We start from the raw sequence: 27,305 nt of genomic DNA, 5'->3' as shown, positions 1-27,305 counted from the left end.
ATCTTGCCATAAATTGTCTGTTAGATTTAGGTCTTGACTTTGACTAGACCATTCTAGCACAGATATCTGATCAAAACTTTTCCCTTGCCGCTCTGGCTATGAGTTTAAAGTTGCAGTGCTGGAAGTTCAACCTACGCACCAAAGTGAAGTCTTTTTTCACTTCTTAATTTTTTCCTCCCCAAGACTGTCCTGTGTTTAAGCTTCACCCACCTGCTCATGAACTCTGACCAGCTTCACTATGTCTACATGATGATGTTGCCATCGCCGTTGGGGATGGTGTATTCAGAGTGATGTATGTTGCTAGTTTTCTACTGCCACCACCACACTGTTTTGCATGTGGACCAAAAGTTAACCTTCTGGTTTAACCTGAGCAGAACATCTTCCTGCACATCTTGGTTTTGTCTCCTATGGCTTGTGGCAAGCTTTAAATCGTGCACCTTCCAACAATGGCTCAAACAGGCAAAAACTTTATTTGCTAATTTGGTAACTTCAGAAGGCAACTGGTTGTCCTGGTTTGTATTTAAGGACATCAGAGTAGAGGGTGTTTAGCACATATACATTTTCCAGATTTGTATTTGGGGGAAAACATTTAAATTAAATGTTTTAAAACGATTTCCCTCCATGCACTACTTTATGTCCGTCTCTCTCACAAAATCCTAATAAAATACATTGATGTTTTTTTTTGGTTTATGGATGACAAAATGTGGTATGAAAGTTTCTGCAAGATGCTGTACATTTCCAAGCAGGAACTGGACAAAGTCACATTTTGTAATTGTTTGTCAGTTTTTTTTATTGTAATATTAATTTCTTCGGTTAGCATAATTGAGTCTTGGTAGAAGTATCGGCTCAATGGATTTCACTGACCACACTTGAAACAATAATTCCATGGCATCTATCAGAAATCAATACGCAGCAACAGAGCGAGCACAGCTGTTTAATGTGAGGTAAATATTTATGAGTGATATGACTGGACATCAAGTTCAGTCAATCTTCTCTGAACGGCTCCGTGCGAATGATTAACCTCATTTTACTGCTGCTGTCTGGGCTGGTAATGGCCATTAGAGCTCAGAAGGACTGAGGCCTTTGATTTTTGGCTTCTCATCATTCACAGCTTGTCGCATCCCTTCATCCTTCATACATGGCTGCTGAATTGATTGTCTGTTTAGTCCTATGAATGATAAAGCTGCTCTGGGGCCACAGGCTGAGACAGACAGACACGGCTCACCTCCCATCTATATGCAAGGTGGATTTCTTTTTTTTTTTCTTCCCCTGCTTCGCTTCCTGGAAATAAGCTTTTTGCATTATTTATCGGACAATCATCGGCATTCAAAATGTGGTGAATCAGTCTCAGTAATATAACTATAGGCAGTTGCATCCGGAGGACCATCACTGAGCTCATCATTCATTCATTTTGTTTAGTTGGCAGGACTTATGGGATTGTGTAATAAACATGTTTTACTGCAACCTCGGACAGCAGAGCACTTCACTAAACCGGGGGAAGGTAACACAGAGAAAAGTGAAGCTGAGTGAAATCTGAGCGAAAGAAACATGGAAGAATTATTTAATAGTCCTACATTACCGATAGCTGCAGCAGAGCAAGATATCTCACATAAATAATTTCATTAAAGAGAAAGCAGGCGATAAAGAGCAGGTATGTTTGTCATGATATACTTGAGGTCAATAACTCTCAAAGATGTCTAATCTGCTTGTAGAAATGGCTTCTAATGTCACCCATAACAAATACTGATGCACAATTCAATTGGCTTACTTTTGTTGATTGGCCCTGACGGGTGATGGAGAGGTACTAAACAGAAAAATAAGATTTTTTATTTTGTTTTTGCTGTCCATCAAATGCACCAAAAAGGAAAACCTCTACTTTTCTTGCTTTTTTTTGGTTATTCTTTGGTTACTCTCTAAAGCAGGGATTCCCAAAGCGGGGGTCAGGACTCCACAGGGGGTCAGGAGACACTTTGTGGGGGTCCCGAGACAATTTGCGTTTGATGTGTGGGGATTGCAGGCAGAAAACTTTTGGTACATCAGCTCTAATGCACTTTAGATTTGACTTTAATAAAGAGCAGATAAAGGTTATGGACACACGCATACAAACACAAACACCTTTTTTAAAAGGTTTAATAGTTTTTATTCGGTACTGCAACTTTGTACATCTCAATTTGTCCTCTGGATTTAACCCATCCCTTAGGGAGCAATGGGCTTCCACTGTGCAGTGTCTGGGGAGCGTTTTGGGACTGAGGTTCTTGCTCAAGAACCCAGAGGGGCAGTCAGTGCAATTTGAACCAGAAAGCTTACAGCCTTCCCAGGACCCTGCTCCCTGTAGTATATGTACAGGTGTTCTGATTCATTGTGTAACTGGACCCACATGCAGGCAAAAGATTGGCAGTCTCATGACTGAAGTGTTTTTGTTTTTTTAGGTTTTCTTTTTACTTAAGATTAAGAACATGTACAGGTATGGAAGGGCAAAACAGTTACGGTATCACACTGGCAGGGAGCATGAGAGAAACATCAGAAAGCAGGCATAACACTGGGAGGATCTGGACAGAGGTGACTGAAACTGGAGGCTTAAAATCTCGGGGAGGTGATTACTTTCGGTGATGGCAAAGGAAACTGAGGAAACTACTGATGGAATGAGCCTGAATGATTACACTGGGTACAGGGAAACTAATAAAACAAAGGTGAACAATAATGAAACGGAGCTAAATCAAAAAAATAACAGCACAGTATTAACTTAAGAAAAATAAGAACCAGAGCACATAATTTAGACTACACTCTAACTCTTGGATTATAACAAAAACAAAACAGGAAATTGGAATAAGTCGGAAAAAGCCTTATCAATAACAATCTCTAATGAAAATCTGAATGGTAAACTTGAATTTAATCTCTGATCAAAGCTGTGGAAGACTGAATAAACACACCTCACTAAAAGTTAGGGCTCTTGTACAAATAATGTTACATTACTTTGATGAGGATGAATCCTTAGTTATCACATTGTTATAAGTACCCCTAAATATATTTGAATTATCCAAAAGTGGATTCATATGAATTCCCAAATATGAATTTAATATATGAAACTCATATGAGTCAATCATGCATGTTTGTTAACTTTGATCAATATGGCTTTCAGCTACTGAAAACCCCACATTCAGTTTCTTAGAACATTATGGATTATTTAGAATCAGTAATGAAGGGATTTTTAATAACTTGGGTGACAGCTGTCCAACAGTCAGCAACACCCTCCACAAAGAGGGTAACACCGGGCTCACGCTGAACACGGTGTAGTTACGGCTCCGGCGCTGCAAAGAACCCAAATAATTAAAAATCTATGTGTCCACTCACATTAGCCATGTGCAAAATGTCCTTCCGCAAGAAGGAAATTGGACCAAATTGGGCGGTTACCAGATCAAGCTCCCAAATTTTAGGAGCCAAACAGAAAACTTTAGACAGAATAAAGTTCTGGTAAATTTTAAAAATAATAAAATCATTCCACTGACTTGACTAGTGTAAACAAAACAGCAAAACAGAGACACAATGAAACAGAGGGGCTTTTGGAGGATGAAAAAGGATTTTTATATGTACTGATCACGGGTTTTGCCCTATAATACTAAAGCTGTTTTTTTAATTACTTATGAGGGATAGCAACAAAAAAGACCGTGTGAGCTTCTGTTATCATGAACTATCCGCAGCTGGCCGCTGGCTCCCTAGGAGCAGTGTAAGAGGGGGTTTGCGGCAAGCCGGAACTGGATCAGTACCGTAACCCGCACCGTAATCAGTGTGAGCCTAAGGTAAACCACATTGCTCGTCGCTGAAGTAATTAGTTGTTCACACAATTCTGTATTCAAGCAAATTAATGGAAAGTTGAGTGGAAGGAAAAAATCTGACTGAATGAGGTACACGGACAAGAAGGTTAACCACAACCTTGGGAGCATTATGAAGCAAAACCCTAGTTAAGAATGGTGGAGATTCAAAAGGTTTTGACTGTGACTGGAGTCAGTGCTTCAAGAGCCACCACACGTGTATCCTGGACATGAGCAACAACTGTTTCATTCCTTATTAACTCTCTCCTGAACCAGAGACCAGGTCAGAAGTATCTTACCTAGGCTACCAGGGGGAAAAGAACTGGACTGTTGCTCAGTGGTCCAAAGTCCCCTTTCCGTGTGATTTTTTTTCTATTTCATTCAGAAATCAAACTTGGAATCTGCAATAAGAGTACAGAAGATCTCTGGGTTTCTTTAACGCCTCAGCAGAGCCACAGGCTGATCATCTCCATGGCACATGGCACTGAAGATGTAATTTGTAAGTATTGAGTTCAAATACTGTGCAGTACATGGCTATATTTTTCAACAGGTCAGGATTTTTATTTTTAAAAGATTTCACTGGTCTGATGTAATATTCAGATTTTCAGAAAACTGAATTTTGGATTTTTATCTGCAAAGTAAGTAATAAACACTTAAAATATGCAACTCTGTGCGTAATGCATCTATGAATGACATGAGTTCACCTTTTTTACTGACTTGATATGAATAATACGCAGAGATAAAATTGCAGTCCTTTAAGGGCCACTTTCCCTCTTAAAATAAAACACTTTTACTACAAGATTAATCCAATTTTGGAGTATTGTCAGCAACGGAGGGCCTTCGTTTCAAATGTCTTCCAATCTTCCATGAAACAGCAAAAATACATATTTGAAATTACTGTGGCTTTACATTTTTTCAAAAGCTTTCATGAGTGAATTACTGAAAAATAAACAGAAAGAGGATTCAAAGCAGTAAAGGAAAAAAAATTATCACCCAAGCCTCTAACACATTAATGAATTTTCTGCGCAGCCACAGGTTCCTGCATCACCAAATGAGTCAAAACGTGCAGCTGATGTGCATCATGCAACATAATCAAATGCTTCCCTGCAGGCATGAGGCATGCGTGCTGGTGCTGTAATCTGTGCAGCAAAACTCAGCTGTTATAACTCGATGCCTTTCTCGCACCGTGGAGAGAAGCGCTTGGCAGCAGCATGTTCTCCCAGAACACGGCGGCCTCTTTCACCTGCAAGCTCGGGCTGCATTGGTCACTTGTTGAAAATCTGTTCTCCTTTTGTCTGCCTGTTTGTGCTGAAACAGTACCCGCAAAAGCTTCAACCGACGTCGAGAAATAATACTAGTAATAATAATAGTAAAAAAAGGATAAAAAATCATGAGGGTCTGTTATGAATTTAGAGACAAACTCCTTTGGCGTGTGTAATTATGCACAAACACTGACAGAAATATTAGCTCCATGAGTCATGTTTTATTGTATCGGGATAGACATCTTTAAACCCCCAACTGTACTTAGAGTCAACAAAGGGAAACTTGTGACATTGTCATCTGCCCCCCCCCCTCCCCCCTTTTTTTTCAGCAGATCTGTTAAATGTCAGCAAACTGGTTCTGAACGGAATCCCAATTTGCCTTGGAATTAGCGCTTTTACGCTGACGATCTAATCATTTAGACAATTTATTGCCTGCTGCTATTATCTCTCAAAATAAGCTGTTCCCTTCACCGTGATCATGTGATAAATGTGGAGAAGTCGTGCCTCAGAGCCCTGCGCGCCGTCACCTCTCTAAGCTGACAGTGTGAGGGAGACGCTTTGTGACAGCGGCCCTGCTTCGCTCTGATCGGGCCATCTCTGCTGTTCTTTTGCGCGGATCTAAACGACTTTTAAATCCGCTTTGTGCGCATTTACGCCAAATTGTATGTTTGACTCGTGTATTTTATAAGAAGAAGAAAAAAAAGGACGAGCGCCGTTCAACAATAAAATGAATAAATTAATTAAACTAACGTAGGTTAACGTAGAAAATCTATTTTATATACTATTTGACAGACGGAGCGCTGCCGTACGACAAATAACGACGCGTCACCTCCGCGCAATTAAGTCTCAAGGTAAAGGAAGAGTGAATGCATTACAGCTGCAAGCTCATTTTTTCTTTCTATTTGCACTTGGAAGTCGCGCTTTTTATTGACTTTGTTAAAGCTCAGCTTTTAGAATGTTATTACGGGCCGATCAAAACGGTGAAACTTTATTTTAGAGATTATCATTCCCATCCAAAACTTCCTCCATCTCTCCACCAACCCTGGAACTGCTGTCAACGAAGAGAACTAGCCTGACAGCATCATGCAGGACTTGTGTGTGTCACCGCACAGCGTTTTGGTTGTAGACAGAAAAAAAGTTTAAAGTCGGTCTCTTCTGACCAGAGGTGCCTCCTTCGACATGCGGTTTGCTGTGTCCCCCACGTGGCTTTTCGCACACTCTTCTTTCGTCTTCACACTCTTCCCCTGCGAGGCAACTTTCATCAAACACACAAGTCGTGCACCTCTGCGCGGTCAGCTTTTACCTTTGCGAAGCATTATTGCTTCTCAGCTAGAGAATCCTCGTTGGCATCTGTTGCGCTTGGTTATTGCCCGTTCATCCTGCTTTTTAGTTTCTCACACGTCAGTGTTTTGGATTTAATGTGTGATCTCAGCGGTTAAACTTTATTCTTACAGAGCCCCATTCTTAAAAACATCTAACAGGGATTCTTACAGTAGTTCGCTCCATTTATCTTTCCATCACCTCTGACCAGCTTCCCTGTCCCCGCTGAGAGAAAATCATCCACACTGCATGATGCTGCCACCACCACAGCGCTTTACCTTCAAGCCAAAGTGTCAATTTTGGATACTTTTGACCGCACACTATATTTTCTTACAAGTTTGCTCTTTCTCTAAGCTGCAAACAAGACTTTTGCCTTTTTTTGCGCGCGCGCGCGGTGGCTTTCTTCTAAATTTCTCCGTGAATATCAGATTTGTGGAGGAAATCATCACACGTTAATTTTATTTTACTTACTTAGTATACATTTGATAACCGGTTGGAGCTTTTGAAACAACAGCCTTTTAGTTTCATAAAGCATGAAAGTATTTTCGCAGTATTTTTATTTTATTTTATTTTTTATTTTTTTTTGCGTTGTCCGTGTTTGCTGTCGTGTTTTGTTTTTTGCGTAAAGTCGGGCGTTTTAAATCATATTTCTGCGGCTAAGACGGCGAAACGCTGCAATTTTATGGAAATAGATTGTATAAAAAAAAGTGGAAACAACAAATTAATTGCGACTTTAAACGTTATATAACGACAAACAAGCGAAAACTGCCAAGTTTTACTTTCTTTAAAGTTTTAAAAAAACGAACAGAATCAGACATTGATTTGTTTAAAACATTATTAAACATGTTCGGAATTGTATTAAGACGAATGCTTTGAATATTTTACATGTAGCAAGGTATTTTTTTTATCTCAAAACACTATAAATATCGGCAAGCTTGCAGCAAACTGATTGAAATTAATTCCTAAATAAATTCGTATTAAACTGTAATATTAGTGTCGCTCAGCGGGGGCGTAAATTAAACCTAGGAGCGCGAAGTGATGGGAAACCAAAAAATATTGAAATCAGAAGATATAACAAATGGATCTACCGGCCTATTGTTTGGAGATTGTCCATAGTCTTAACAGCAATATCTTGGTTTATTTTAAAAGACATCAATTAAAAAATTAAATTGAACAAAATTAAATCACACAAAAAAAAGATATAATTACCACAATTCAGCTCCGGCTTTAATTACAACCTGTTAGCGCAATTAGAGACCATGGGTCAAGACAATAATAATAATAAAAAAAACTGAGTCGGTTTAAATGGGGGAAGAAAAAAAAACTATGCCAAAGTTTGTCATGCCTGTTAGGGTGATTTATATTAATTTCAGATGAAATGTTTAGCAAAGAATTGTTTTCAAAGTTTTATTTGTAAACATTAAATATTTCTTTCTCTCTAAAGTTTTCGAAGTCGGCACCGAAAGCGTTTACACAAGTTGTAATTATTACATAATGATGCCAAAAAGAGGGAGGCCTACATCACACACTGTTTCCCTTTTCCGCTTCCAAACGTGTTAAATTATAGCTACCTAGACGCTCATAAAGACATTAAAAAAAACTTAGACAACGTGCTCAGCATGAACTTTGATGGAGGGATTTTTTTTAAGTCGTTTAAATTGCACCATGCTTTAGTGTAGCTCCTGGCAATAGAAATAATAAATATATAGAAACGTTTATATTCAACAGCAACAATACTTACAGCACATACAAACGAGGAATGTCTGACAGGTTTTTTTTGTTTTTTGATTTTTTTTTACAAACACCATGGGGGTCCCCTCAGGTTTCTCTATACAGATGATGAGATATTTGTGTCCATATAAGGAATGCCATAACTACGAATCTGTATCAAATCTAGCAGACTACATAGTGTCCGGTATATTTTTCTATATATAGACATCACCTTAGCAAGTGCCTATAAAAGAACAAGAGAATGAAGAAAAAAAAAAAGTTGGAACATGCGTTATCTTATCTGGATACTTTTTGGGAATCCGGTCAGAAACACATATATAGGCACGAGTCCAAAACAAAAGGAAAAACAGGAGAGAAAAGTTTTTTTTTTCTTCATTATAACAAACTCTGTACACATGTTATAAACCGATGCGTTTTGAGGCACCGTGTAATCTATCGTAATATACAGTTATGCGTGTGGCTGTGTGTATTCATATATGCTGTATATAGAAATGGGATATATTACACTGTATTGTGAAAGAAAGAAAGAAAGAAAGAAAGAAAGAAAGAAAGAAAGAAAGAAAGAAAGAAAGAAAGAAAGAAAGAAAGAAAGAAAGAAAGAAAGAAAGAAAGAAAGAAAGAAAGAAAGAATAGATATATAGCGATTAAAATCTCAGCATCTCATTTCTGATATTTTTCCATGAATTTTCATTACGTATTGTTCAATTAGCTTGTGAATTTCAGAAAAGGAAAATAGGGGGCCAAACACCATCAGTTAAGTTCGCATCAGAGAGTCTTTTTGTGGAAGTTCTTTGAGTTTTCCCCTCAGAAAGGTAGGGTGTCGAGGAAAAGTTTGTCAATTATTGCTGGCGGGGGGACTAGGTCCTCTAGTTTTAGGTAAAAGATACGCTGCAGACCTTGGGTGCAAAGTGTGCGCAGTTCGGGGAGCTTCCCCAAGAGTTTTGACAGGTAGTTGGGCCGATTCAAACCGCCGCCATTGAATGTCACTTGATCCTTCAGGCAGTTGACGATCTTATTTTGGAGATCCTCGACTCTTTTCGGTTCCTTGAGCCCGTGACGCTCTGCAAAACAAAGAAAACACCAACAATGAATAAAAAGCAAATCATTGTTGATGTTTTTTATGTTAAAACTCCCCCTCCCCCTCTCCAAACGCATGTTTTATGCGCTTTAACGCACCTGTCACCATGGCCAAAGCTGCGATGCAGGAGAAAGCCGAGATATCTATGTGCATGCTCTGCAAGTTGGAAGAAAACTCCACGATGGCGTCCACCCACTCTCCAAACCCACGGACGCACTGCAGTCTGTGCAACACCACTCCATTACAAAATATAAGTTTCCCTTCCACCGGATTGGACCTGCAATTAAAAACAAAAAAAAACGCCATTAATTACACACGGCAATAAATGAGGGGGATTTAAGAGCCTTTCTAATTACTGGCCACCTAATAAAGCCAAGCGCAATGAAGCCTGAATAATTCTTATCTAAAAAGCCCGCTTTGTTTTATTTTGCAATTACTCACCTGTACGCCAGCCGCAGGACGAAGAGTTCCAGGAAGGCAGATTCGAAGAGGAGATCCTGATCCTGCTTCGGGAGTTCTGAGAAGCCCGGAATCTTCTCCGCCCAGCCTCGGATGATCTCCATGGAGCCCGTCAGGAGGTCATAGAACTGCTGGATGTGCTGAGTGTTGTCTCCGGTCATTTGGTAGTCAGGGTTCGCCTGGAACTGGAATTTAATTTAAACATCGCCTTAATGAGATCCCCTTAAAATATATAATCCGTGAAATTGCAAATGCCCATTTCCAAGTGGTGAGAAAGAGAAAGAGAGAGAGAGGGAGCTGCTCGCTATTAAATTCATGTCTTTTTATTAAGTTCCGATGTGAAGTACTCTGAAATAAAAGCCTGACAAAGTTTGGCGTCCAAGCGACAGATTACACAAAACCTTAAGGGTGATAAATTTAGCAGGACTGAATTAAGAAAAAGGCCGGCAGTCTTTCTTATTCTCTGGTAAGAGTGTATTTCACTCACTCTTGAGTAATCCAGTGCAGACATGGAGGGATTGGAGTCAACATGGGCCCGAACCAGCGCGCTTATGAGGCTCACCGGTGGCGAAGGCGGGGAGGGCTCCTGTGGGCTTTTGGGTTTGGATGGTAGGCGTCCTCTCCGTCCTTTCAGGTTATCTGTTCGGACAACTGCGTCCAGAAAATGTTCAAATAAAAAAAATATGTATTTTCTTGTTGCTGTGCGTAAAACTATCAATCTGAACAGAATAAAACCCAAACTTGTTTTACGCGCACGTTGTAATAATATAGATGCGATTTATATAATAAAACTCAAGATTGTTCAAGTCTAGAACGTAAAACATACCTTCTCTCACCATTCCGACGACAAGGCACTTCTGGAAGCGGCAGAACTGGCACCGATTTCTTCGGCGTTTGTCAACAGGACAGTTTTTATTGGCTAAACACACATATTTTGCATTCTTCTGAACGGTGCGCTGCGAAAAAGAAAGCAGATGCACACAAACCATCACCCTGCAGGCCCGTTACAAAGGACAGATATTACGTGAACAGAACTTACTGGGTGCAACACAACATAAAAAAAATGGAAAGATTGAAACGATATGATATCAGCACTATCTGTGTGTCCTGTTTGTAACTAACAAGAGGGAATAGAGCGGCAAACACACACGCGTGATCGCTCATATTTTACGCGTCCCTTTGAGGTTTAGCTGTGTGGTTATAATCTGATCCTAAATGGTGGCGGTTTGGTTCGATTAAGATGTTTTTTTTTAATATATAATTTATCTCACGTCGGTGCTCTTTTCAAGCTCACCTTAAAGAATCCTTTGCAGCCCTCGCAGGTCCTCACTCCATAGTGCTGGCAGGCTGCGTTGTCCCCGCACACCGCGCATAAACCCTCGTTTGACGGCGATCCCCTGGAAGGGGGTGACGGCACCTGGCTGTCCACCAGCTGGTGCCCGTGTCCGAGCTGTAGGGAGTGAGGGAAGGCCAGACCGGCCTGCTTCCTGATGGCGCTGGGCACCGCGAAGCTCTGCGCGTCCAGGCCGCGGTGCGCTGCACCCGGGCCGTCGTGGTTCATGGAGACGTGCAACGGCCCATCGAATCTCATCTGACAGCTCGACACGGGGGTGCCGGGCGGGGACTGCTTGAACGAGAAGAGCGAAAGTCTCGACATGGGGTTCTTGCGCTGGTCTATCATGTGAGACGTGGCCGCGACATAGTTCTGGTGGAAACTGTGAAGCGAGCCCGGGTCTTCCCACATGTGGTTGGACTGGATCTGGAAGTTCGGCGTGCTCGGGGAGTGAGGCGAGGACGGCTTGAAGTACATAGGCCCAGAGTGAGCGATCATCTCCTCCGACTGGGGAGGCAGGTGGCTCTGCTGGTGGTAGCCGTGGATCTGGACATCCTCCACCTTGATGGAGGACTGCTCTCCAGAGTGCGGCATCTGATACAGACAAGGCGGTTTTACGTCGTAGCTGGTGTTATAGTTGTCCATGAAGGTGCTGAAACTCGGCAGAGAAGTGGTGGCTGTGATCTCAGTGTTGGTCAAGTCCATGCTAAACTTAACAAACTCGGGTGTTAGGAAGTCGCAGCTGTACTCTCCTGCGGTGTGGTAGCTGTAGCTCTGGGAAGCGGGGCTGGCTCCTTGAGGTGATGATCCATACTGAGCCTGGACGCAGGGCATGGCTGCAAACCAGGGAACAGAAACACTGGTATTAGAAGCAAATCGTGGAAATCACATCCACCGACTCACACGAAATTGCATGTAAAGTGTTAGAATAAACATGATCTGATAAATGTCCTGTTGTTTTACAGCGATGGATAATTTATCCACATCTTACCTCAAGCTTTTGACAGTTTTCCGGTGACACTTGAAACGGACAATGTTAGGAGTTGTGTGGATGTCAGGATTGAAGAGAGCGCCTCTTTTCTGGACCTTCCCCTAAAAAAGCAAATACTTCTTAGATTTAATATGTAATGCTTTTTAACAAATGTGCTGAAACAAACAGGGGGTTACAAAACACACACACGCGAAACAATTCTTAATCTCAAACCAGCTTGTGGAATTGTTTGAGTTTTGATGTTTGAGAGCATTTGGGGTGAACTTTACGCATGACTGACGACTTGTTTGGAAAGCAAAAATCAACATATTCATCTAACAACAAATCAGCACACATTAATTTTCAGAACTAGACTCAGATTTTGCGTGGTTTCAGTTCAAAATAAGAAGTAAAAAAATAAACATCTGAACTGAAATATCCAAGAGAGAAGCAAGCGCGCCGATGTTCTGCTTTGGTTAAAAGAAAAGCTTTAGATCTTACCTTTTTCACATCAGGATCGTTGCTCTTAGTCCATGCAATAGGCATATAGTTGGTAACCATCAATTTTGTTTAAAACCTCCAAGACCTCATGAGCGTCTTTGGCAAAAAAAAAACGCCAAACGGGCAAACAGTGTGTGACTCCGCGCACTGACAGCGACACCAGCTCTAACTATCCAGTCTGCCTCAATGTGGCTTTGTTTATGTGAGCGCTGGATGCCGTGGCCCACGTGTTTCAGAGCGCGACGTCATCGGCGTCGACAGCGACGCCCACCAATCCGCTTGGGAACTTTCCCAAGTCATAATTTTCCCCGTGAGTGTGTTTGTCTTGTGGTGTGCGCGCCCTGTGTGCTTCTTCCCGCATGGACCTAAGCAGAGGATGTAGTGGAGGGTGAGCCCAGCTAAATTCAGCTCAGTGTTTGCTCTGGACTCAGCGTCATGCCTGTTAAAGATGACATCTCTAGAGTCTGGGATGTGGATTTAATGTCTGTCCTTAAGTGTAAGATTGGATAAGTGATGAGATCAAGTTCTAATGTTTAGTGATTGATCACCATTTGAGCACCAGAGTTCCTGCACAAACCAGAAAACCCTGGAAAAGTTGGAAAAAAGTTTTTTTTTTTCACGCCTGGATAAGTATGGAAAAAATATTTTTACTTCTGGACTTTTTTCTTCGTTTTCACTGTCTTTAAATCCATCCATCCATCCACCCTTTCTTTATACTCATCCATCCATCCGTCTGTCCGTCCAGTTCTGGTAGTCTGAGATTATGGATTTTGGATTATGGATTTTTGTAGTTTGGAATTTGATTTTCAAAAGAGAAAATTCATTTTCTGTTGTCATACAGATGTCAGGGTTGCAGCAAGTCATATCTTCTTCGCTCACTTTTTTTTTTTCTTAAACAGCAGCTGATGATCGGGTAATAAATCCCATCTATTGGGAGAACAAGCTGACTTTCCTATATTTCCTTAATACCATGATCTCAGAGTGGTATAAAGATCCCCGTGCACTGGTAAATCTGAGCTACATGATGTCACAGTGTGAGTGATACGTCACTCTCACTACTGTAATAAACAGGCCTAATGAACCAAGGGTCAATATTATTCTTTGTTATCTTCTGATGAGATTTCTCTGTTTCAATTGTGTTCCAAATTTAGACCTCAGTTGGGGTGGGGCTAACCTATTCATAGCACCGTGAGCTGCTGCAGGAGGAAGGGGGGATAATTAGTGGGCCTGTAGCCAGTTGTCACAGGGGACCCAATTTAATCCCCTGAGAGGGAAGTGTGATAGGAGCTGGCAGAATGGACTGACGTAGAAAAACGCTCAGGTTGACGCAGTGGCCAAAATAATCTCCAGGACTTATTGTTCTGCAGCGATGAAACAAACTGATCTCAGAGTAATCTTACACAAGCACCTTGTGGCCAGCTGAGTTGTGGCCTAAATCTTTCTAGATGGGTCCTGGCGTGTGCAGTGAAAGCACGGGAAAGAGCGGAAGGGGAGCACATATGCGGAGAGTTGGCTCCACATGCTACAGTCAGCATGGCAAAGCAAGCGGCGTTATATATTGCTGGTGCGCTGCTGCTTTATTATACAAACCACCGCAGCATCAGTCTTAAAGCAGCAGCCAAGACTAACAGCACACAGGAACACTGTGAACAGGGGTTGAGGAAGGACGATGTACAAAATGGTTACACTCACCTCTAGAGGACACTATTGTGCATCAGCCACAGTTAACAAAGAGGCATTTTTACTATTAAACTTTAAAGCTGCCGGTTTTCCTTTGAGGTGTTTTTGCCAGACAAAAGTACTCATCCTACTTGATCTTTTTCACGTTTTGTCATAATTCAATAAGATAAATAAACACAAAGCAGTGCAGAGCGGTGAAAAGTACGGAAAAGGATACTTGTTTTTCAGTTTTGTCAAATGGATATAAGTCTGAAAAGTGTGGCATGCATTTGTATTAAGCCCCCTTTTAATCTTACATTCCTAACTAAATCCAGCACAGCATATATCTTGAGAAGTTTCCTATTCAGTAAAGTCCTTCTGAGTGTCATTTAATCTCAATATAAATGCAACTCTAAAGTGTATGGACCCTAAATATACAACCAGAGCTACAATGGAATAGTTTAGATTGAACCAAAAACATTTCTGTGCTAAAATGGTCCAGCCAAAGTCCAGATTTAAGTCGGATTCAGAATCTGTGGCGAGACATGAAAACATGCAATTCATAGACAATCTCCATCCTGTCTGACAGAGTTTATATTTTGCACAAGAGAATGGACAAAAACGTATTTTAAACTATAATTTATTTGGGATCATCAAGGTAAAGAGGACCGAATGTCACACTTTTCAGAAAAAAGTGAAAACCATGTATCATTGTTCTTCTACCTACCACTTAGATAATAGTTTGTGTTGTTCTCATACATAGTTTGACAGTAATCGCACTAAACAGTTGTGGTTTTAGTGCAACAAAATTTGATAAAGTTCAGTGCCTGGCACTATCCAACCAAATGGTCTGTATGATTAAAATACCTAACTGTAAATAACAAAAAATAGTCTTCTGTAGCCCTGCTGCTTTTTGAAGTATGCTGTGGTTGTTAAAATATTTATGTATAGACACAGCATGGTCACATTGTGCATATCTGATTCAACAGTTCAAAGAGGATTGAAAACATTTACCTATTTAATTATTATAATGAATACAGCAAAAGGGACACATTTTTATGCACAGTTAAGGGACCCTGATAAAAAAGAGATTTTTACACACAGAGGTTTGCTTAGACTAAAATGGTAACTTTGAAGGAATCTCCCGACATCATTTGTCACAATGTTTGAGGCAAATGTGTAAAAAAACGAGGGGATTATCTTTTTCAGTTGCTCTCAGATCTCACATTTATTAATAATTTGCTGCTGACTGTAACCACATCTTTGTCTTCTCCTTGTGTCCAAATTAAATAGCGCTTATGGATCAGTTACAGTTGAAACAGCAGTTGGCTGCACTTGAGGGGATCCACACAAAGAGTGAACAGCGATCAGCACGCGATCCACCGTGGATCAGCACCCTCATATCATGTGGCCCCACGTAGGCGGCTTTCACTCTGAAAACTGTGCCCTGCATGCAAAACAAACTTCCCTTGTCAACCTCCAATTTACGTCAGCCTGTTACGTCATTTGCCTCTAGTTTGCCAGCGGTCCTCACCGTGTTGGTCTCTATCAGCACCATTTAGTGTTTGGTCTGCATGAGATTGTGAGTTTTATCAGCATTAACATCTGCAAATCTGACAGCGATGCAAAACGTGTAATTAGACACAGACCCAGGGTGGAGTCCTTCCAGCTGCATGCTGTAGTTCCTTCTGTTGCCTGTTTAGCTGATATGCAGGGCCAGCCTGAGGTTGAATGGAGCCCAGGGCAGAATTTAAGTTTGGGTGCCCACTTCCAGACGAGACACAAACAGCACCATCCTACTTAATTATATACTCATAGTGCATTTGTTTTACATGTTTTTTATATGTTTATAATATAAAAACATTGTCAGGTCAAAATAATATTTTACGTATCCATTCTTGTCAAGATGAAATACAAATATCTTGTATTGCTTCGACCTATTTTCTTGAAAAAAAAAAAAACATTGGGGTTTTTTAAATGTATTTTGTATCATGAGTGTTACAATTCAAATCTCCAAAGATGCAGAGACTAGTTGCATTGTTTGTCAAAGAAAGTGAACTTAGAATATTCAGTTTTTAATTTGGTTTTTAGGTCTAAAGCTATGAATAAATTGTGGAGACTTGATTATTTCTCTGACGTTGTCCAATGTTTCAACATAGATGCAGAAGAGTGAGGAAGATGTGGCAAGGTTTAATTGGTCGTTTTACAAGTACACATAGTAAACTTGTCAGTTCCCTTTAAAGCTATGTATGCAAACTGTTATAGTGTGCATGAAATATGACACAAGCCACAGAAAGCATTACATAAGAATAGCAGTATAAATCAGGACTCTAGTAACACAACAATCAAACTATAAAAATTGTACTTTCTTTGTTTAAACGGAACATAGGTATTTGGCTGACTAATTTAAGATCATCAAAAACTTTAAATGTAAGTAAGCTGTATTTTTTTTTAAATAACACTGGATCAAATTCAAGCTGGTTATGTTTTATATAGTTGACTGTAAAACCAACAACAAAACAAATGCTGATATTAATCCTATTAGGAAAAACAGGGCTCTTGGGGGCCCCCTCCTGGTCTGGTGGCCTTGGTTTATTTGTGCGTTGGGCTGGCTCTGCTTATATGTCTTATGGCGTTAAATCATTATTATTAAATTCTTGCTTTAATGGTAGAAAGGAATCGTTTTCAAAAATATGAGATTCACTGTGTGCAAGTGACATGGTGTAATCGACAATACAATATTCTCCTTCACAAATCTGTCCAAATTATATGCTACATTTTATTAAAGGGGATTTGAACAGAAGATAGTGTGGCGAGAAATCGCACAGATGTAAATGACGTTTAGAGCTGGACCCCAAAGCCTCTGACTCATACTCCAGTAAAAGGCTTTATTAACTCACTGCCTCCAGTCTAACTCCAGGTATGGTGCAGATGAAAACAACAGTTATATCTTAACTCTACAAAAACTCCTGTATAAAAATAGACCCAGAAATGATATATGGTCAACTAATAAAACTGGATTTCCCTCAGTTTAAACATGTTTGAACAAAGATAAGAAGTTTACATCCCAGTTAACTTGGACAGCCAGATAATGTGTAGGACTCTTGTTCTGCACATTATCAATCTGGGACTGCTCCATTAGAATCTGTTTGGGTAAAAAAGGAAATTTCAGCAGAAATTTGAGCTCTGAGCTGATTGGACGAAGCAACACCAAGTGCCTGTCTAGCAAAGGTTGGTTTTAGCCAATCGGAGTATCAAATTAAAATCTAAGCAGCAGATGTTATGACAAACCACAAGCTAGTTAAGGCACTTCTTGCGGTTCTTCTTTCAAAGATGAAATTGTGGATTCTTACAAAACAGTTGTGATAGCAGTCCTCCTGTGCGGCCGTGTTTGTGTTGGTTCGGCTCTGAGCTCAGCCACTCATGCTTTCGTCGCACCGGTATGTCCCGCCTCAAACCTCAATACTGCACTGTGATTGGTCCGAACCGTTTTTGGTTCAAACACAAATGGTTGAAGCAGGAGCGGTACAAGACTGATTCTTGTGTGTTTGTGAACCCACAAATACCACAAATATCAAGAATTCATCTTGCAGGCAAGGTTATATTGCAGTGTGTGTAACTTTAATAAATTAGTCTACCGAATAAAGACCATAAATCTCTATGGGCTAGTATTCAGCTATTTAGTATTTTTAGCTGTTTCAAATGGTTTCCACATTACATTTCTAGCCAAGGAAATATTACACATATCATCATGGTTAATATTGGTTTTGGTGGATATTTCAGGACATAACAAAAGGATATGGTGTTTTCCAGGGTCTTATATATTGAACATTACCCTCAAGTTTGCAAGGGTTTGGGGATTAAAGTTAACATAATAAACACTTTTTTATTATTTTTTTTCCCCCAAACAGCTACAATATGCTCTAAAAAGGTGAAAAGGAGGTTTAACAATCTGATAAAACTGGTTGTCTGAGTTTGCTTCATTGCTGTTTTTGCAGTGACTTTTCACAAGAGGGATAGGAAGGTCCAGACACAGCTCCTAAAGCATATTAGAATGCTTCCAAAGATCTGAATTTCCTATATTTTCCAAGAGCTTTTAGATATCTGGTTCATTGAACCTACCAGCTCAAAAAGTGAAGGAGCAAACAAAGGTTTTGTGTTGGATATGTAGGGTCCTGATAAGGGTGTAGCTTAATGTTATTTGGTACACTTAGAGTTTTGGTTGTGTTTTACGTGACTTTATTTGGTATGAAAAGGAGCCTTTCTGCTACAGGATGTTATGTACTGAGCATGAATAAGTCATGAATTGGGTCTTTCACATCGATGTTTCACAGTGGTTGTCACACTTTGACAACCAATAACTTCCTTCGTCTACTATATTGTTATGCAACTCCAATGAATTATATCTACACTGCAGTTATTGCAGTTTGATCAGGAGTCTGAATATGTTGTATTTGAAGTGTTGGCTGAACCAAACAGGGATGAGGAGGGAATTTGTGAAAATAGGGAGCAATACAACACCTTCCAATAAATCCTATACAATAAAATGTAATTATACATTAGATTTGACCATTTTATCATTGTTTTGCTTCATAATTAGTCACTTACCTAATCAAATAGACAACTTGCAGAGGTTAAGAGTATGAGAATTAAATGATTTGTTTAAAGGCACAGAATGGAGGGAAGGCCCTTCTTGTTCAACCTTTGCCTCTCCCAAAAAAAGGCTTGCAGACAAAGCAGTTATTAAAGCGTTTGTTATATAAGGCACTGCAAATTAGAGCCAAATGCTCCCTAAAAAGCAGAATCACTAAATCCCTAAGTTTACTACCACAAAAAGACAGAAAATGTATTGATTTACATTTTCTTTCCAAATTTGTAATCATCAATAATTTATTTTTCATAGCAGCTCTTGATTTCTCTTCTCAAAACTAGAATAAATACATTTTAAAAAGAGTCGCTGTCTTCATTTTCAAACGAAGCCAAGAGTAGAAAACCTGCTCCCCATATTCACAAGCCTTGTTTCATCTCTAACCTTCGGCAGGTCTCAAACTTTCTGATAACTGTACAGACCGACCCTGAAGGCATCTCTTTGTTCGGTGTCTTCCTTCCATTCCTGGATTCCCACTTTACAAGCCTAAACGTCTACTTAATATGCTTTAATGCCTGCTCTTTAGAGCCAGGAAGCACTTCATCACTTTTATACACCTTTATATAACACACTGTTAACTAGCAATGCCTTATGGAGCAGCTTGTCTTGCAGCTGGAAGGCGCCTCGATGGTATGATGGAGGTATCTGTTCACCATTCACAATGAGACAGTAAAATGGGAATAGAGGCCTCTGCATACTGCTGCTGTCTATATCAGTCAGTGATGAATATTCATGAATCACAGTGTCATGACATGCTCTGTAATTGGCAGCAACATTAGTAATGACACTGCTGGTATCAAGTCCCTGCATATTCATGCGGAGGGGCAATATTTCCTCACGCTGGTGTTTTTCTGTTCTTTTTCAATCCTCCTGAAAGTGGAAATGTATTCTGAAGCTGCAGGTGTCCCTGCTTCCACAATCAATTGCTGGCTGGATTGTGCCCTCTGAAAATCAGACAAACTACTAGATTTTTTTTTTTTTTCAAAGAAGATTTGTTTGATTAATATTATGTCTGAATTACAAAAGGATGAGAGGACTGTTCGGTTCTGAATCTCTTTGTAATTGTTTTGACTGTGGATTCACAGAACCAGCCGTGTCAGTGCTGCAGGCTATCAAGCTATCAAAACATTATAACATTCCAGTTATTTACTATGAGTAAAAGTCAGAGCATGTGTTATTGTTCTTTGAGATGGAGCATGCGCTTGTGTGATTATTTTATGCTGTTTCCCTTTAAACTTTTGCGGTCTGCACAGAAACAATCTTGTTTCCACTGAGGTTTTTTGCTCCGATTGTCGGCATGCTGCGGCAGATCTCTTTTTGTGCTGGAATCTGCCGTTCTGTTTCGGCCTCACCAAAGTGTCGCAGAGTGGATAATGAGCGCATTGGATAAGGCTTTTCCTAAGCTTCAAGGCTTTTCCCTCTAAGTAGCTGGAGGGAAGGATTTCACTCCTCCTGGGTTCCGCTTGAAACGATGAACCATCCAAAGAACAAGGCACACTGGGTTCTTCACCAGTACAAGATGCTTCATCAGTTATGACACCAGCACTGCACGATGGGTTCAGATCTCTGAAGTTGCGGGAGATTACCAAGTATGTAGTGCAAAATTAGTCACACCCTGTGAATTTTTTTTTTTTTTTTTTTTACATTTTGTCATATTGGCATTTTATCCAATGAACCAAGATTAAATAGTGGAAGGCAAAATCCCCCCAAAAATGTGGCTTTAGTTCAGCCTCCTTTGTCCTTATCCCCCTAAATAAAATCCTAAATAAACTTATGGTGTAAAACAACCAATTCCAAAATGTACCTTCATGCAAAAAGCTGTGTTTGGTTAGAAAAGAAATAAAAACTATAACTGCAGATTATCCTGATGTGACCATCCCTACAATGTATCATGGGGATGGCAACGTCATACTCTTTAGGATTCTGTTTAGGACAGGCAGGGAAGATGGTGAGAGTTGATGGGAAAACTGATGGAGCTAAAAACAGGGTGATCCTGTTAGCCTTGTTTCATCTCTAACACAGCTGGTAAAGACATACCTGTAAATATATGCAGAAACTATTGCAGAAAAAGGTGGTTCTAGAAAGGATTGATTCAAGGTGGAAACAAATTAATACAAATACACCCCAATCTTTTCAGATTTTATTTGGAAACAACACTTCTGAATTGTTTTTATTCCACTACGAAATCATGAAATATTTGAGTATATCACATAACATCTAAATATATGACATTAAACCTTGTGCTCGTAACGTGACAAAATGTACTTTTGAAAGGCACATGAGTAGTAAATCTAGACACAGATTCTTAAATATTTATATGCTGTAAAAGCATTGGACTTATGTCTGCTTAGGTCTGTGTGTTCTAAATGACATTATTTGGCCACTATGTAAAAGTTTTTAACCCACCATAATTTCTTATTACTTTGCTGCTAAGATATCACTCCATTATTTAATCTTTAGAGTAATTTTGATCAATAGTTTGCTTTAGAAAGCTCTTTTAAATTCAAAAGTCAGTTGGGTGGCTCAAAGACAAAGAAACATTTTCTTTCCAGGTAACAGTGATGGATAGAGAATTAATAATAATAATAATAATAATAATAATAATAATAATAATAATAATAATAATAATAATAATAAAACAGCCAGTCTTTGAAACACCCTAAAAAGGCCCAACAATTCAAAACATTACAAGGCTTCCTGGAAGCAAAGTTAACTACACTGTTCCACCAAATAGTATTTACTCTGTGTGCAACCCCAGCATAGTTTCATTTATTACACATTCAAATGATCCAATACAAATGACACTCCAAAAACAGCAAACACATTTGTGTATCAGCACATTCTTCTTTCGTTTTGGTCTCTCCCATTCATCAGCTCATGAGTCTGCAGATGTATGTGCTGCCCTGAATATAAAACTAGTCCAACGAAGGTCCACGTTTGTTCACTACAAAGTAGCATATTGCACTAACAGTAATTTTATGGTGCATAAGGGAAATATGGGAGTCTAAGTTGAAGTTTTAGTGCAAGGGGACTTGCAAAGACATTTTCAGTAGTTGTATTACTGTATTAGCACCAAAAATCTAAAACAATTTGAATATTTCTTCCGACAATGAATGAATTTATATATGAATTTGCTTTTGTCAATCACAAGATAAAGTAGGGCATTTATTATTTAAAATGAAAGTGCGTCAAAAGCTCAGATAACGTTAAATATGTAATTTATACATGATTTATACACTCAAGTGGTATATTTATGTATTTAGGACACAGCTACGTAGTTACTTTTAATGCCAGCTTGCTTCTACTGACCACCACCCAAATCTAAGTTAAATCTTCATACTCTGCAACAGTATTTCCACCCCTTGAACAGTTTTATATTTTGTTGTCTCCCTGAAAACATTTCTCCCGGTGAAAGCTGGCGGAAGTAGTATGATGCTGCTGGGATTCAGCAGGGCGACTGCTCAGAGTTAATGGGAAGATGGATGGAGCTGAAGGCTGAACAGTGCCGGTAGAAACCCTGTTCAAGGCTGCAGAAGACTTGAGACTGGGGTCGAGATACATATTCCAGCAAGACAATGACCCTAAACATATACCCAGATCTACAACTCAGAGGTTCAGAACAAAGCAAATTCATGTGTTAGAGTTCATACCTGAAACCAATTTGGAATCTGTGGTAAAACTTGAAAATTGACAATTTCGCTGGGAAGAAACATGTCAGTCTCTAGATGTACTTGTAGAGTCAACCCACAGAGACACACAAAGGACATCGCTGCAAAATGCGCTTCTACACACTAATGTGCACCACAATTCTATTTTCATTTGTAAAAAACTGATTTAAAACGTGTCATTTTCCCACTGCTTTGTAGTGCATTGTTCCCATCATGAACTATATTGAAAGTGTGTGTTTGCGACTTGATAAAATGTGAAAAAGTTCCGGGGAGAAAAAAAGCATATAAAATAAATGTACCAACTACAACAAAAATATTTCTCCATACTTGGTAGTAGGGCTGTCCTAAAAAGTAAGAAACGAGTGTCCTAGATTTGTCCTTAGCCACTGTCCTTTGAGTTATTTTGCATACCTGCATGTCTCCTTCACTAAAGCGTGCAAACTTTTGGCTTACTAAGAAAAGATGCAATCCATTAATTCTCCGCGCAGTTCGAGCAGTTGCACCAGACCTTATGTGTGCTGTTTGCTTCACCAAGGCATTACTTACATTGCAGTGTTTGCTGATGTTCTTTTTCTTTTGTGGATCACCAGCTGAGCTGTGCATTACAAGCAGAAGCAAGGCATTCGACATTGTAATTGGAACAGCTGTCAAAGCTAAGATGAGCCTTGTGTGTGTGTGTTTTTATGGCCTTACCTCACACTGACAGAACACAAAACAGGTAAGAGCATATCCTACAGAGCCATGCTCAGGGTGCTGGGTTGTTAGCAAAGTCATATTAAATAGTAATAGAAAACAAGGCACGTTTTAAACAAGCTCTAAACAAAAATGGATCAAATTATATGGAATCTGGGGACTAGCTAAAACTTGCTTTGCATTTTACCTGTTGAAAAAGGTGAAGTACATGCTGTCCCTGTAATGTATGCAAGATAACAACTGCAGTGAATTTAAGAATCTCATTTGTCGTTTTGCACTCGGAGACCTCAGCTCCATCATTTTCTCGATTAACAGTTAGTCAAACTTGTTTGTTACCACCTCTTAGTGCCGTCCACCTGAGCGCCACATGCAGATTTCATAATTAATCGAGACAGACAATATTTAGAAATGTTATTGAGACCGGAATATAAATGAGCATGTGATGTATTGTTTTTATTGCTTGATAGTGTTTGACAGTTTTGACGCAGAAAATTCATGGCTTATTTTTCCCAAATCTGTCATGAGGAGTACAAAGACATATGCATAATAATGAAACACATTTATTAGTGTGTACTGTCCCCTGGAGTTATGTGACAATGAAATGGATGACTGGTTTTCTTTTGCATAGAGTGTTGCATGTAAAAGGTGGTTGAATAGGTAGAAGTGGTTCACATAGATAGGAGAGAACTGCAACCTGAACAAGGACAGTGAGCTCTGAAGCCTTAACCGTAAAGTAAAACCTTTAATCAATAAACTCTACCACTCACTCTTAATATTTTATGTTTCTGCAGAAAATCCATGACTTCAAAGCAGTTGGTATAGCAGCAGGATCTCACCTACACGGAATGCAGCCACCGTCATTATATGCGTTCTTTTGTGACCGTGACAATTCAACGTATGTGCTATGGGAAAGGGGCCATTGTTCATGCAGAGAAAGCCTGATATAGCTCATTAGTCTGTATTAAACCACACTCACAACCCACACAATCTCACATGTTCTGTCATTATAATAAATATGGACACTACCTGCAGTAGTATTTTAAATCTTTCTACATACAATACACTTTGTCGCTCACTGCGACGGCAAATGTGTACTAAATCAGACAATTTCTAAGACTATGATTCATCCTTTACTATTTACTAAAAAAATAAATAAATAAGGATACAATAAAAAAAAAAGTTTGTTTAGAAGAGGGCCATTTTATTTTTAGTCAGTCCCTGCCACTCACCCATTGATGAATGGGCACTGGTTCCTCCAAGACTCAGAGAAAGAATAAATGAAACCTAACCCTAATCTTAATTCTGTCAGATACAAACTCTTAAAATCAGTGTCTTGGTCCAAACCCTGTGTTACTGAGCAGGCCTTAAATCAGTTCTATCTGCCAGTCTGAAGTCCCACTATCTGTTATTAGAGTGCTGTCTGTAATCTGGTGCGCATTGCGCAAAACTGCATTTCGTTGAGGTTGTGCACATTATTTTGTTGTGCTGAGTTTTTCCTAAGAATCTGAGTGTTTTCCACCATTTACAATGATTTTCAGTGGAATAAAGACTGTATTCAGTGCTGTAATTCTCTGTATGCCAGTGCCATGCGCCGCATTATGACGGCCGGTGGTCCATTGTAGGAGGAAGCCATGCAGAAAGCAGCTGAAACATTACTCATTCGTCTGTGACGGCATCCAAAGCCAAGTGCAGAGTTCATGAAGTGGGAGATCTTTTTGTCAAAGCTTTGTTTGCGCACCATCAACTGGAACTGCAGTCAAGCAGCCATACCGACGAGTCATATCAAAACAATAACACACATCTAGACGTTGTGTGATGTTATAATCCAGAAATCTCTGTAGATTATGGCAAACAACCCTAAATGACTGTAAAATGTATTAGTAATGTCATCGGCACAAAAGCTTAAACGCAGTATTCACTGAATTTACAGATGTGTTTTGATATAGATGCCCTAGACTCCATTTGTGTTTCAAGCCAGTCAAGGTGTTTTTTTAAGGCAAAGCAAGTCCTGACATTGCTTACTTTGGAAAAAACCATTGCCATTACCTCTGGTGATATAGGTGATAGACATAGCTATGTGCCCAGGACAGAAAGGCCCATAGAGTTGCCATTCATTTTTATACTCCAGTGGTTTTCTGTTGCTTATTTGTATTCCCAGTGGTGTGCACAATTTATATTTTTATACAGTGTTGCCATGCTTAAGGTGACATCTGCTTTTAATCTTATGATTCTTTACTAAATTAAAGCATTATTTTGGTGCTTTTAATCTTTCTGTCTGCTTGTCTGTCTGTCTGTCCGTGTGTCCGTCCATCCGTCTTTACTGAATGGGATTCATTGGAGGTTGTTGTGTGGTGGACAGCAGAAGGAGGGGTTTAGCCCAGAGTACCATACATCCAAGAACTGCCACTGCCCACCATGACTTTACACCCTGCGACAAGACCTGTCACCTATTACAAAAAAAAAATAAAAATAAAAAATAAACAAACAATGAGAAGAAAAATAAAATAAAAAAACTAAAATTATATCACTTATGTATTGAAATAGTCTGCAGCTCAATCAAAAGGAGCAGGAATAACAAAATAAAATAAAGTAAAACGACCAATGTCTTGACTTTTTAATGAGACATAGTGACTTATAGCATTTGATTTACGTTTTGAATTGTGTACTAGCTTTCTGGAAACTTTGTACTTTGCAATGTACCCAGACTGCATTTTGGCTCCAAATAAACAAAAGATTTTACACATTTCTTCACTTTTGTGCACTACAGTATGTAGCCACTGTCACTCTTTGTGGAAGCAACTCTCAGAACTTTTTGGAAACTTGTCAAGTTTTTTTCTTCTTCTAATGTTATACTGATGTCTTTGTCCTCATGTTGCAGAACTTCCCTTTTATTATTGCAAAGTTCCAGACTATCCATTTGAGGCTTCATCTTAGAGATCCTTCACAAGTTGACTGTACAGCCTAGAGCTGGTCTGTGTTGGAACATGTTTATGGCTTTGGTTTATTCACCATAAAACTGAAGGATAACACTTTTGTTCAATAGCATCCTCCTGTGGTTACAATAACATATTGAATCAATTATTTGTGCTGCTAGTCAAAGGCATCTTGAAAGGACTTTGCTTGTGTGTTTATGCTTCTTCTCCATTGATAGAAAAGAGAGGCCTTTTTTTTCAAACCCTCCCATCTAATCCTCCGCTATTCTTCCTTTCATTTAAAAAATAGGGATTACAGACCGAGTGGGACTGTAAAGAAGCTTTTATTTAGTCAGCGTAAGCTACAATTTTACTGTAAATTGTGTTGTAAATATAATTTGGGTTCTCTCAATTACATCTAATAAAATACTTCCCATAAACCGGTCATTTCAAGGTGGTTTGTCTGAGCTTAGTTTCTTTATATGTGGCCTTAAAACAGGCAGTTTGTTTTTGTGCCTCACACTGTCACACTGGTGGAAGTGATTGTTGTTTTGAACCAATGGAATATGTATGGCCCCACAATATTGTTCCTGTCATGAATATTACAGTAGAAAGTTGTGCATATGCGCATGGCTCCTTGATCCACTCTGAAGATTTGGGACAATAAGTATCCAAATGTTGATGCGTTTCCATGGCTGCCACTGTCAGATCTCAGAACTGCCCCCGCGCAGGAGAACGATTTCTCATCAGGCACCAGCAGCCCGAGCACCGGGCTCATTCACGGAGGAGTCCGATATCTACAGAAAGCCATCAGGAAATTGGATTACAAACAGGTAAATGCTTCATTTTTTCTCCGCAGCTGACACTTATCCGCAGAATTCCTGGTCCCTCTGGTCATATTGCTTTATTTACCCCCCATGTTCATTTTTCATGCACGGAAAGCACTGACATGTTTGCCTTGAATGACTGACTGCCTGGGCATTTTTTTTGAAGTAGTGTTTAAAGAATTTCTACAACTTAGCAAAACTACTTCTGCTGTTAGAAAACTCGTGATTTAATTCATGAAATTATCCCACAGTAATAGGAGATGAAGCTGATGTGTCCTCCTTTGATATGAGTTATTTAAGAAGAGTCAGCCGGGTTCAAACTAAAATGTCACAGTTTTCTGTTACATTTCACAGCCTTTCAGATATCTCATTATTCTCTCCTTGTGTTTTCTGTAGGAGCCTTATTTTCCGATCTGTAGGAACATACAAGGATGC

General features: G+C 39.6%; 1 protein-coding gene across 1 annotated transcript; it reads right to left on the bottom strand.

The window, feature by feature from the left end:
* Positions 1 to 7,782: 7,782 nt before the first annotated feature.
* Positions 7,783 to 12,650, bottom strand: nr4a2a (nuclear receptor subfamily 4, group A, member 2a). The gene is made up of 8 exons (XM_012874022.3): positions 12,464 to 12,650; positions 11,984 to 12,084; positions 10,954 to 11,828; positions 10,486 to 10,615; positions 10,147 to 10,310; positions 9,642 to 9,844; positions 9,299 to 9,477; positions 7,783 to 9,183 (listed from the first exon to the last, which is right to left on the bottom strand). Exons 3-8 carry the CDS (start codon positions 11,824 to 11,826, stop codon positions 8,927 to 8,929), a joined length of 1,806 nt encoding a protein of 601 aa, XP_012729476.1. The 5' UTR covers positions 11,827 to 11,828; positions 11,984 to 12,084; positions 12,464 to 12,650; the 3' UTR covers positions 7,783 to 8,926.
* Positions 12,651 to 27,305: the final 14,655 nt, after the last annotated feature.

The sequence above is a fragment of the Fundulus heteroclitus genome, chromosome 7 (genome assembly GCF_011125445.2).
Source record: "Fundulus heteroclitus isolate FHET01 chromosome 7, MU-UCD_Fhet_4.1, whole genome shotgun sequence".
NCBI classification, from domain to species: domain Eukaryota; kingdom Metazoa; phylum Chordata; class Actinopteri; order Cyprinodontiformes; family Fundulidae; genus Fundulus; species Fundulus heteroclitus.
Note: the sequence above shows the minus strand (reverse complement) of the source record. Positions and strands in the feature narration are given on the sequence as shown.

What these genes read in the sequence shown, in the direction of transcription:
- nr4a2a (XM_012874022.3), bottom strand. Translation starts at nt 11,826, where the DNA reads ATGCCCTGCGTCCAGGCTCAGTATGGATCATCACCTCAAGGAGCCAGC. An exon ending in CGTCGGAATGGTGAGAGAAG is followed by an intron (nt 10,311 to 10,485) that starts GTATGTTTTACG and finishes TTCTGGACGCAG; the next exon opens with TTGTCCGAACAGATAACCTG. An exon ending in AGCTTTGGCCATGGTGACAG is followed by an intron (nt 9,184 to 9,298) that starts GTGCGTTAAAGC and finishes TTTGTTTTGCAG; the next exon opens with AGCGTCACGGGCTCAAGGAA.